General features: G+C 33.2%; 1 protein-coding gene across 1 annotated transcript; it reads right to left on the bottom strand.

Moving 5' to 3' along the window:
• Positions 1 to 4,319: 4,319 nt before the first annotated feature.
• On the bottom strand, positions 4,320 to 12,541 carry LOC111697571 (lysosomal Pro-X carboxypeptidase; the record flags this gene model as incomplete). Its single annotated transcript, XM_023467619.1, is given in 14 exon segments — positions 4,320 to 4,568; positions 4,982 to 5,047; positions 5,632 to 5,733; positions 6,320 to 6,405; positions 6,782 to 6,915; positions 7,406 to 7,528; positions 8,176 to 8,272; positions 8,751 to 8,824; positions 9,519 to 9,614; positions 10,153 to 10,275; positions 10,667 to 10,724; positions 10,887 to 10,949; positions 11,067 to 11,121; positions 12,349 to 12,541. Coding segments are annotated over 14 exon segments (1,287 nt in total). The 3' UTR covers positions 4,320 to 4,504.
• Positions 12,542 to 12,969: the final 428 nt, after the last annotated feature.

A 12,969-nucleotide genomic window follows, 5' to 3' on the forward strand; every position in this document is an offset into this window, starting at 1 on the left:
CACAAAAATATAAAACATCTCTTGACACCTTTTGACCAACATTACCGATCTAGCTATGATTCTCCTAATACAGAGACGTATAAAGTTACTTAACGTCCCTTGGAATAACTAAGTAAAATAACGACCCGCTATGAAAACTTTCCATAAAAATATCGTGTGCAACTATTTTCCCGGGTAATTAAAAATTTAACTTAACAGGTTCCCTCGACCAATTTTGCCTTGGGAACCCTTGATAAAGTAAATTCCCCTAGTTTTTCTGTGGAGTGTACGAACTGATTAGTGATTACTTACCTTTTGTTTTTCTACCTTTGTTATTTCGAACAGAGAGTTCTGTTACAGTGAGAACCAGAACACTTTGGAATAGAAAGAGAATTTTTAAACTAAAATTATGATTTTAAGTAGTTCCGTGAATATTAGACAAATCAATCTAACAGTAACAGTTTACAAAGACCCATTTTACATAAACGGGGATTTTTATGTTACTTGTAAAATTTTGTTTAATTACAACACACTTAATTAATTTAATGTCGTCTTCCTATTCCACAGTTTCCTGGTCCTCACTTCTATTTGAGATTTAAAGGGATTTTACAATTTAAATTTTTCAATGCCTGATCCATTGTGGGATAGGACGATTCTGTTTCATCTTCTTGGATAGTTTAATCTTGTTGGATATTATTATTCAATACCTGATCCATTGTGGGATAGGACGATTCTGTTTCATCTTCTTGGATAGTTTAATCTTGTTGGATATTATTATTCAATACCTGATCCATTGTGGGATAGGACGATTCTGTTTCATCTTCTTGGATAGTTTAATCTTGACCCTGAAGGTCTTCAGAGCTGACATTTTGACCTGAAATAAATTTAATTTAATCAATTTAAATCTCAGATTAGAAACCGAATCATGAATTTATGATTTGATGCTTCCAGAGGTTTCCAGAGGTTTCCAGAGGTTTCCAGAGGTTTCCAGAGGTTTCCAGAGGTTTCCAGAGGGTTTCCAGAGGTTTACAGCTTCAGCTTAGTCCTCCTCCAATGTCTCCTCTTGGCGTTATACCGGATGGTATTACCGGTTTTCATCCTGAAAACAAGCAGATATTTTAGATCAGAAAGGCGGACGTATTTTGATACGCTGGTAGGCGATTTTATCAATATAATGAGGACGAATTTTTATTTAAGTTTTTATTTTTTAACAAGTTTTTTCGAATTACTAGTTTACAATTAAAGAGAAATCTTTTAATTAGCAGCTTCCTATGTTTCCATGTGTATCTGTGCTGTTTAAAAGCTTTATATCAAAATTGAAATAGAAAGTCCTCTTTATTACATTGATATAGTAGCCTACCGCCGTAGTGTAGACTGTAAATCTTTTTTTCACAAAAAGTGAGGTGAAAGGGATTTTGTACTCTAAAATTCACGTAGTTCACAATGAACTCAGTTTCGGGGGCTGTGCGAAAGTAAAATGGTTGTTTGTCAACAAACGCATTTGAAACTGGACTTGAAACGAAACATTAAATTGAACCCAGTCGTCGAGTTTCAGCCGTAGTCCAGAGTTAGAGTTAAAGATAAAAAGGAGTGAGGTAAATTAATTCATTAATTTTAAATATTCATGAAAAAAGTATCATGTCGAAATTATTAAGTATTGTTTCGACATAAGTCTAATTGAATTGAATGTAATCAGACTGTTTCACTAGTTTTTAGCCTCCGAAACCGAGTTCAATACCAAAAACACGGAAATATTTGTGTACATCTTATTTTCAGCAGTCCTCAATTACTTTCTGGCCACTAACTTCATTTTTTTCTCAAAAAAGAGCATTGTATGAGTTTTGTCAAAACTTTTGTTGTGAATCTCAGGATTAAGCAAAGTGATTCTTTATTTTAATCCAGAATTACGGATGAATTACGGATTTAATTCCACTTTGAAATCCCGAGGGATAAGTTTAATTCAAGGATCAAGCAATTATAATCTAATTAGAGATCAAGCGTTTAAGATTCTCAATACTCCATACAAAAGTTACGACCCCTTATCTTATCTATTTTAATCGTGTTGGATATTATTATTCAATACCTGATCCATTGTGGATTAGGACGATTCTGTATCATCTTCTTGGATAGTTTAATCTTGTTGGATATTATTATTCAATACCTGATCCATTGTGGGATAGGACGATTCTGTTTCATCTTCTTGGATAGTTTAATCTTAACCCTGAAGGTCTTCAGAGCTGACATTTTGAACTGAAATAAATTTCTCATTTATAAAAATATATTGGCTGAGATTTCTCTGAGATATGCGTATATAAATATCTTAGTTTCAATAATATAGAGTAAATAGAGTAAATAGAGTAAATACACGGGGATAAAATACAGTGGAACCCATAAAAATGTGAAATGAGAACAGCTGTTCGACTCTAGTTGTGATTGTGAAGTGTACACAGACCTATTTCACTTAATAAGTAAATTTTAAACCTATTTCACAGTTTTATAGATCCCACTCTAGAAAATTTTATAAGATCCGATTAACAATACACATTTCACATCAAATCAAATTTTTGATTCAAAGACTAGCAATTAATTATATTTATGGACATATATAAAGCTCATTGTTTGGATCTTTTACTTACACATAATTTCCAGTTTTAAGGAAATTACAATTTTTTTGCATTTAAATGCTTTTTTTTGGGCTTAATTGGCACAGTTACATTACAAAATGGTTTAATATCATAAAATAATAAATTCGAAACTTCAGTATTCATTTTCAGATACTCCTGCTTAATAACCTTGAGGTTTAAATCTAGCATAATATGGTAATTATAATCCTAGATCTTGCACAGAAGGACACATTCTGATCTAGGACTTGTTAAAATTATATCTTCTAGATTTTTCCACGGCATTACTCTGCTTTATCCACTTTCTGCGACACAAAAAAAAACATTTAGACAATAAAATTGAATTTGGAAGGTAAAAACAATTTTACGAAACTAAAAGAAAACAAATCTTCATTTATAAAGACTCAATCAAACCCAAAATGGCTGAACAGAACAAAATTTATTTTTTGGGTGACCTAGAACGGCCATTGGAAAAGTTAATGGCGTTCCCAAACCAACAAGTTGTGAAAATAATCAAATAAAACGAAAATATCTGCGAAACTATTTCTTAAATTACTGATATAAAATGTTCAAGTATGTATTTAATTAAGTTCACTTATTTAAACAAGATTTGTTTTGTCGGAATTTTTTTCTAATGCAAAAGTTTGGTCTTGGCTTAAAAATTTTACGAATTATTTTAAATTTCGGATAAATACTTTTTATTTTAATGATTTTTTCCCTGATATATTTTCTCTCCATCTTACGAGCCGAGACTACAGATACAGGATCCAGAGGATTGGAACCTCTGGAAATATCAAGTTTATATCTGTGGAAAAGATCGGATGAGATCGGATGAGATCGGATGAGAATGAATGAGAATGAATGAGAATGGATGATAATGGATGAGAATGGATGAGATCGGATGAGATCGGATGAGATTGGATGAGAATGAATGAGAATGAGTGAGAATGAATGAGAATGGATGATAATGGATGAGAATGGATGAGATCGGATGAGATCGGATGAGAATGGATGAGAATGGATGAGAATGGATGAGGATGGATGAGAATGGATGAGAATGGATGAGAATGGATGAGAATGGATACCCCAGGTCTAGATAGATATAATAAGATTTGCCATGTTTGGTCTAGGTTCTACACCCCAGGTCTAGATAGATATAGATAATATTTTTCATGTTTCTAGGTTCTACACCCCAGGTCTAGATAAATATAATAGGATTTGCCATGTTTGGTCTAGGTTCTACACCCCAGGTCTATATAGATATAAAAAGACTTGCCATGTTTGGTCTAGGTTCTACACCCCAGGTCTAGATAGATATAGATAATATTTTTCATGTTTCTAGGTTCTACACTCCAGGTCTAGATAAATAAAATAGGATTTGCCATGTTTGGTCTAGGTTCTACACCCCAGGTCTAGATAGATATAATAAACCCATAAAAATGTGAAATGAGAACAGCTGTTCGACTCTAGTTGTGATTGTGAAGTGTACACAGACCTATTTCACTTAATAAGTAAATTTTAAACCTATTTCACAGTTTTATAGATCCCACTCTAGAAAATTTTATAAGATCCGATTAACAATACACATTTCACATCAAATCAAATTTTTGATTCAAAGACTAGCAATTAATTATATTTATGGACATATATAAAGCTCATTGTTTGGATCTTTTACTTACACATAATTTCCAGTTTTAAGGAAATTACAATTTTTTTGCATTTAAATGCTTTTTTTGGGCTTAATTGGCACAGTTACATTACAAAATGGTTTAATATCATAAAATAATAAATTCGAAACTTCAGTATTCATTTTCAGATACTCCTGCTTAATAACCTTGAGGTTTAAATCTAGCATAATATGGTAATTATAATCCTAGATCTTGCACAGAAGGACACATTCTGATCTAGGACTTGTTAAAATTATATCTTCTAGATTTTTCCACGGCATTACTCTGCTTTATCCACTTTCTGCGACACAAAAAAAAACATTTAGACAATAAAATTGAATTTGGAAGGTAAAAACAATTTTACGAAACTAAAAGAAAACAAATCTTCATTTATAAAGACTCAATCAAACCCAAAACGGCTGAACAGAACAAAATTTATTTTTTGGGTGACCTAGAACGGCCATTGGAAAAGTTAATGGCGTTCCCAAACCAACAAGTTGTGAAAATAATCAAATAAAACGAAAATATCTGCGAAACTATTTCTTAAATTACTGATATAAAATGTTCAAGTATGTATTTAATTAAGTTCACTTATTTAAACAAGATTTGTTTTGTCGGAATTTTTTTCTAATGCAAAAGTTTGGTCTTGGCTTAAAAATTTTACGAATTATTTTAAATTTCGGATAAATACTTTTTATTTTAATGATTTTTTCCCTGATATATTTTCTCTCCATCTTACGAGCCGAGACTACAGATACAGGATCCAGAGGATTGGAACCTCTGGAAATATCAAGTTAATATCTGTGGATGAGAATGGAAAAAACGGATGAGAACGGATGACAATGGATGACAATGGATGAGAATGGATGAGAATGGATGAGAATGGATGAGAATGGATGAAAATGGATGAGAATGGATGAGAATGGATTAGAATGAATGAGTATGAATGAGTATGAATGAGAATGGATGAGAATGGATTAGAATGAATGAGTATGAATGAGTAAGAATGAGAATGGATGAGAATGGATGAGAATATGAGAATATGAGAATGAATGAGAATGGATGAGAATGGATGAGAATGAATGAGAATGGATGAGAATGGATGAGAATGGATGAGAATGGATGAGAATGGATGAGAATGAATGAGAATGAATGAGAATGAATGAGAATGAATGAGAACGAATGAGAATGAATGAGAATGAATGAGAATGAATGAGAATAAATGAGAATGAATGAGAATGAATGAGAATGGATGAGATTAAATGAGAATGGATGAGAATGGATGAGAATGAATGAGAATGAATGAGGATGAATGAGAATGGATTAGAATGGATGAGAATGGATTAGAATGGATGAGAATCTACCTTAGATCAAGATGATGAGCCCCTTCTGGTATTTTGATGGATACAATAGAACCGTAGGATTTAAGAATACTACCGCTAGACCAGGGATCCAATAATCCATTACTAAACAATATCAGCTGCCGTATTATTCTATCATAATCTTTACTATACGTCATACGATCCTTCCTGAATTTACAAACCAGAGTATTTCTAGCTAGAAAACTAAAACCCTTTTTATCATTTAAGGAACTGTAGACGCTATTTCAAGTGACCCACCATTTCAAGGGTGGCAATCGCCATTTTTTATGTCTTTAAACATAATGAATTCTGTCAATTTCCTTCATGGTTTCTGCAGCAAAAATTCTCAAGTAACTTTTAAATAAACGGCAATTGAATAATCAGTTTTTAATGAAGAAAACATGGATTTCTCATTTGTCCTTTGCCAGGTCAAGAATGAAAGAAAAATTCATGTTTCTCTTTCCGAAATTTAATTATTTTCAATGGAGGTTTCTTTATGAAAGTGACTTAAGAATTTCTGCTTGATTTTGATTTTCATAATTATACACGTTTGAAGCTAGAAGACGACTAAAGCATCCACATTTTTAATCAGATAAAGGTTTAAGGAGTATCTTTGTAAATCTGTCATAACACTCTTAAGATGGATGCTCACTTAAAGTTACAACGATCTTTAAAGAGATGAACAATTTACCTGAATATGATGTTAGATGCTGAACTTACATCTCGTCCACCGTAAATAAGATTTGCCATGTTTGGTCTAGGTTCTACACCCCAGGTCTAGATAGATATAAGATTTGGCATGTTTGGTCTAGGTTCTACACCCCAGGTCTAGATAGATATAATAAGATTTGCCACGTTTGGTCTGGGTTCTACGCCCCAGGTCTTTTGTTAAAATAAAAGATAAAAATGCAATCTGTTACGCAACTAAAGTACTTCTAACTTGACAAACTGATAGAGGTCCCATCTCTTGGTCTAAAAATGGTCGTTACCCCTGTATTGTTTCCCTTAAATATAGTTTCCCCCCCCAATTAAGCGGAATAGAACTATAAAATATGTTTCACTCTGCGAACACACTACATTCCTTACATTAGAGATAAAATTATTTTTGAAGGAAATCAAGTCAATCTGTTAATAACACAAAAAATGTTCTAACCTCTTTGCAGTCCTTGGAAAACTGTTCAAGGTCCCAGCCCTTGCTCTCAAACATATCATTAACCCCGTCGTAGCAGAAGGGCATCACCATCTCACTGCAGGCCTGGTAGTACCACATGTCTGCACCAATATTATCTAGAAAATTCAAAGTAATAGTCTTTAAGTGTATGTTTGTATGTCCGATCATAACTCATGAACTCATGGCCGATTTGACTAAAAATCGGGAATTTTCTTAGCTTAGATTGATAATGATAAATTGAGAATGTTTTGTTTTTAATGGAGAAAGTTTAGTTTCCAGACAAAGCTGGTTCACAGGGAAGTCTAATAAACTAGACATACTAACATATTTAAGGGACTGTTAAGTGTTGACATAATTTCAAATTTTCAATATTCGTATCACAACAGTACCCTTTCAGTTTCAACCTTTTGTCTGATCCATAGCTTCAAGGTAGAAAAAAGGGGTTTATTTTTTGGAGTGGGGGGGAATTATTTTTATAGGAGGGGGGGGGGAATTTAGTTTACCTTCCTCCGCAATATTAAGACAGGGAGATTGTCCAGTATAGTTGGAGTACACAGATACACCAGAGTAGATAGGGGATAGGAGGGAGGGGGGGGGATAGTTTACCTTCCTCCGCAATATTAAGACAGGTGGATTGTCCAGTATAGTTAGAGTACACAGATACACCAGAGTAGATATGGGATAGGAGCTCCTCATCTGTACTATAGTTGCCCAACATCTTACTACACGCTGCAAATATAGAAATATTAGGATAAACAAATATCACAGATTTACTTTGAGCCGGTCATGAGCCACATGTGGCTCTCTTAGTGTGCACAATACAAGTAATTACTTCAAAATCGGCAATGGTCTCTTTAAAATTGTTAAATTGCGTATTTAAATTGCTCGTAACAAATTCTTCTATAGATTAGCCCCTTGGTAATTTGCTTCTATAAGATTGCCCTTGATAAATTGTTTTACAAAAATTGCCTATGTAGATTGTTGAAATTACAATTCTGAAATTATCCTCACACACATATAGTCTGTTTGTATTCGTCGACTTAATATTAAGTTTAGGGGTTGCAGTAATTTCTATTTGTTTTGAAAAGGAACTGATATCAGTATGAAATATAACAGGGGTTTATATTTTCTAGAAGATCTGGGGGGGAAAAAAGAAAATTGGCAAGTTTTTTTTATAGTTTTTACACTTATTTCCCAAATTCAGCGAACAAGTCCTTAAAAAAATCAAAAAAAAAATACCATGCTTCTGTGGAAAAAAAATTATATTCAAAAGAGAGAGGTCATGATTTATTAAGAAAATATACCCCCCTGATACAAAAGGTTGCTACAATCAGTTAAATTAGTTAAACTTGCTGCGCATATTCAAAAGTTTTAACCTGCGTTGACCGGGTTTCCAGGAAGAGGGGCCAGGAATGTTGTTGGATATGGATAATCCATCATTGCTAGATTAGTCCACAGATTACTCAAATAGTCCTAAATATGGATAATCCATCATTGCCAGATTAGTCCGCAGATTACTCAAATAGTCCTAAATATGGATAATCTATCATTGCCAGATTAGTCCGCAGATTACTCAAATAGTCCTAAATATGGATAATCCATCATTGCTAGATTAGTCCACAGATTACTCAAATAGTCCTAAATATGGATAATCCATCATTGCCAGATTAGTCCACAGATTACTCAAATAGTCCTAAATATGGATAATCCATCATTGCTAGATTAGTCCGCAGATTACTCAAATAGTCCTATATATGAATAATCCATCATTGCTAGATTAGTCCGCAGATTACTCAAATAGTCCAAAACATAGATAATCCATTAACATGGGTGAATTCGACAATGACGAAATAAACCCAATTCAAATATTGTGTCAACTGCCCAGTGCCCAGTCTTTTAAAAGTTTTTTGTATCTCACTGAAGTATTAAGCTTTTATGAATTGTATCCTACCTTTAGACCTGTCATGTTGGATTTGCTTGTGAGAGGAGTACACAGCTTCCACTTGGAGTTTAACCAGTCCAAACCTAGAAATATTAAGTCAGACATATCTTTGAATAAATTGTCAAATATTGGCAGCATTATTCTTAAAATTATCCAAGCACATTTCATTATAAGATATTGACTATTGAGCATAAAAACGGATGACCATGTAATATGATGTAGATAACACTGTACAGTGTGTATGACGTTGATTACCTTGTAATTTGATGTGAACAGTGTAATATGTAACATGTAACATGATGTAGATAACCCTGTATAGTGTATATGACGTTGATTACCTTGTAATTTGATGTGAACAGTGTAATATGTAACATGTAATATGATGTAGATAACACTGTACAGTGTATATGACGTTGATTCCCTTGTAATTTGATGTGGGCAGGGTAATATGTAACATGTAATATGATGTAGATAACCCTGTATAGTGTATATGACGTTGATTCCCTTGTAATTTGATGTGGGCAGGGTAATATGTAACATGCAATATGATGTAGAATGTAGATAACCCTGTACAGGTAACATGTAATAAGGTATTATCAACTAGTATGACATGAATCAACCTTTAATATTAAGTGAATTATGGCATGGATTATCCATTATGACGTGAATCGCCCTGTTCTATGACGTGAATCGCCCTGTTCTATGACGTGAATAGCCCTGTTGTCCGATATGATCAACCTGTATTGTAATACGACATGAATCACCCTGTATAGTTACCTGTATTATTGGCCTTATCAGCTACTCTGTCTAAAGCTGCCCAGGAGCTTCTAATAGTTTGAGAACAGGTTCCATTAGGTGCAGCCGCTGTAAAATCTGAACAGAACAGCTCAGTAATAATAATCAGGAGAGTTGATATATAAATTATAAAGAAAAAACTCGGATATTTCCCACTTTCTAAAATCATTTCCACAAATTTTTCTGGAGCCTTTTAAAATCCTTAAGTTTCCTGCACGACCAAAGTTATTACCCAAACTGGAGTGAAATGTCGAAAAAAACTGTTTTCCCCCAGTACATAAGGTATTAGGTATGTTGTTTTTCCCCACACCGTTGAAAGTATTCCACTTTTTCTCGTCCATTTTCTACAAAATATACAGTGAGAACCAAAAAAGATTGGAATAGGATGACGACTGTAAAACTCAAGTCGTGATTTTAGATAGCCAAATGAGACAAAGCAACTGAACAGTGTTAACAGACCCATTTAACTACAGAATTTAACAACTTTTAAAACTATTTGCTTTGTAAACCCATCAAAGACACAACAATATTACTCGTTTCGTATAATATTATGTCGTATTATGTAGCAAAGTTTTCTGGTTCTCACTGTATAGCCCTCAATGCTTTTGCTGTTTACCTGAAGTTACAATTCTGCCGAAGGCGTCACACGGAGACGTGAACTGCGCCACGGGTGCCGAGGCAGCGATTGCTCCAGCACAGATGTTTGGGTATTTCATTCGGAACCAGGCAGCCAACATTCCTAACAGAAACCAAATTTAAGGGACTGTGAACATAATTTTATGTGACCCTAAGATTCACAACGGTACCCTTTAACCCTTTATACTATGAAATTTATTTGTCGTTTCTAAAGCTTTTCTAGTGTTAAATTCTGATAATTCCTATATATTTTCCAGGCGTAGAAATCATAATGCGAAAGTCACTTTTGCAGAGAAACCATAATAGACAATAATTAAATTTAGAAATTGTAAATTTGTATAAACTTCATCAAACAAATCGTTTAAGGGTACCATTGCATAGATTCGATGGATAGGGAGTCTGAAAGATTTCTCATGGCTTGAATTTTGATAACAAAAAATATTTTCAGAATTTCTTAAAGAAAACCTAAATAACTAATTAATGAAGCAACTAACCTCCGTAACTTCCACCAAAGGCAATTACTGGTGATTTATCAGCGCCAGGTATTGTTGCCTAATCAATCAGTATTTCAATTTATTTGACGTCAACATTTTTCTCAACTAAGTCGTATTTAATGATAAGCAAGAAGTAGATTTGGATTGTGTAAATTGAGAAGTAGTTACTAATTTTTATTATTCGTTAATTTCGATCGACCTCCTTTTTATTAATTTTCACCTTTAAAAATGAGATCAGCTCTGCAAAATCAGCCAATGCTTCTTCAGAAGACAGATAACCGAGCTGAAAAAAAACTTGATTTTTTTTAGAAAACTTATCTTATCCAACACTTATTTTTAATTAAAACTGCAGGCTAGAAATTAATTTATCTATCTATTATAAAAGAAAAAAATGTCTGACCTTGTGGGGATCCTTGCTGTAGTTACCATTGAACGGCAAAGATTCTCCATAATACCTGAAAAAAAAAAACATTTGCAATGATGTTTATTGATTTAGGTGTAAAATCTTTTCCAGAAAGATGTCAATCAGTCACCCACCCAGAAAGCACCATGTTCAATATTATAGTAATTTTTTCTAGCAACAGAGATTGAAAAATGCAATCCAGTCGTACTATTTAATTTGTCTTATTTGAAAACGAGTTTCTAAAAAATTGAAAACTGAAGAAAAATATGCCTTTTGAAGACCTGAGCAGTCAGTAATTCCTTTAAATTTTGGCAGCGTTGGCCGTTTTCCCGAATTTTTCGGAAAATCGTTTTTTGTAATTTCTTTTTCTATTTCTTTTTTTTAATTTTAGGGAAAGGAAAGTATTAAATTTTTATCTCTCTTGAATTTTGATATTGAATAAAAGAATTTTAATAAATCAAATTCAAAAAAGGAATCTGGCTTCTTTAATTCTTAAAGGAAGTGACCGGTAATGTATGGTAGTGGAACTGCGAATGTAATGTTGTGGAGAAATTTTTTAGATTCATATAAGACATAAAAATGATGTATAATTACTGAGCTTGAGCGCAAAGTCGACTTTCAAAATCATCCATTTTGGTGTTAATGTCTTGACAATTGATTTTTTTTAAATTTTAAAATAACGTCGACAAAAATGTTGCATACTGGTTGAGAAAATGAAAATTAACTCTCGAAAATAAGTTATCTTATTCAGTTAATAGTTTTTGTAATTTCTCAAGGTTCACAAAAATGTTCTGGAATTTTATTGATAAACGACATTTGACGAATTTGTAGAAATATGCGAACAAATTCGTAAAGAATAAGAAATTCAATATAATGATGGAAAAGAAATAATTGATTCTAAGATTGATTTATTTCTATTGAGATATATGTTCCTTAACAAATAATTAGATTACTGTAGAATTTTTTTTATTAATTCTTAAACTTAACCACCCAAATGGATGATATTGAACGTCGGCTTTGCGCTCAGACTCAGTAGTTATAAATCATAAAACGTTCTATATATGTCTTAAATGAATTCTAAAAAATTTCTCCACACAACTACATTCTCAATTAAACTAGCATACATTGCCGGTCACTCCCTTTAAAAGTTGAGATATTAGATACTTCAGGTCAACTCGCGAACATTTTTTACTAAAAATTTAAATTCTAATTTTGTTGCTTTGAATATTCTCCGTATATAATTTCTGGGACACACTGTATAGTTGTGTACAAACTCTACCTGTGCTCAGCAAAGATAAGTAGCGCATTAAACTCCGGAGCAATATCCCACATGAACCCGGAGTTCTCCGCAAACGCCTCGATAACCCCCTCGTTCCCGGTATAGAAGAAGATAGGTCCCCCCGGCACCCACCAGGTGTTGTTCATCAAGTACTTCTGGGGAAACTTCAAGTCAGTTGTGAACGTGAAATGATCTGAAACGCATTCGATTTTTCATTAAATATTTTTTAAGCTGATCATAGAATAACTTTGATTCTATGTCTTATACTAAGCTTTATATTCCGTGGACATTTACAAGGATAAATATTTTTTGACGACCCCCGCCCCCTCCCCATTTTGGAAAATGGTATCTTCCAAAAGTTCTCTTTAATGGCATATCAAACAAAGTAATTGATTTTTTGGGGCAACTTTATTAATTTCTTTGATAAGTATTAAAGTAATCTAAAAAACGGGTCTGTCCTAGTGAACGATTTTTGGTCCCCCCCCCCAGGCCCCCCCTCCTCCTATCAATTTTGTACATGACCATTCATTTTTCAGCAAATTTATTATTATTTATTTTTTTGTTATTTAGGGTTAGGTTAGGTTAAGATACTTTCTGGGATAGCATGTACATTAGTTCTGG

Source organism: Eurytemora carolleeae, unplaced genomic scaffold (genome assembly GCF_000591075.1).
Source record: "Eurytemora carolleeae unplaced genomic scaffold, Eaff_2.0 scaffold54, whole genome shotgun sequence".
NCBI lineage: Eukaryota > Metazoa > Arthropoda > Copepoda > Calanoida > Temoridae > Eurytemora > Eurytemora carolleeae.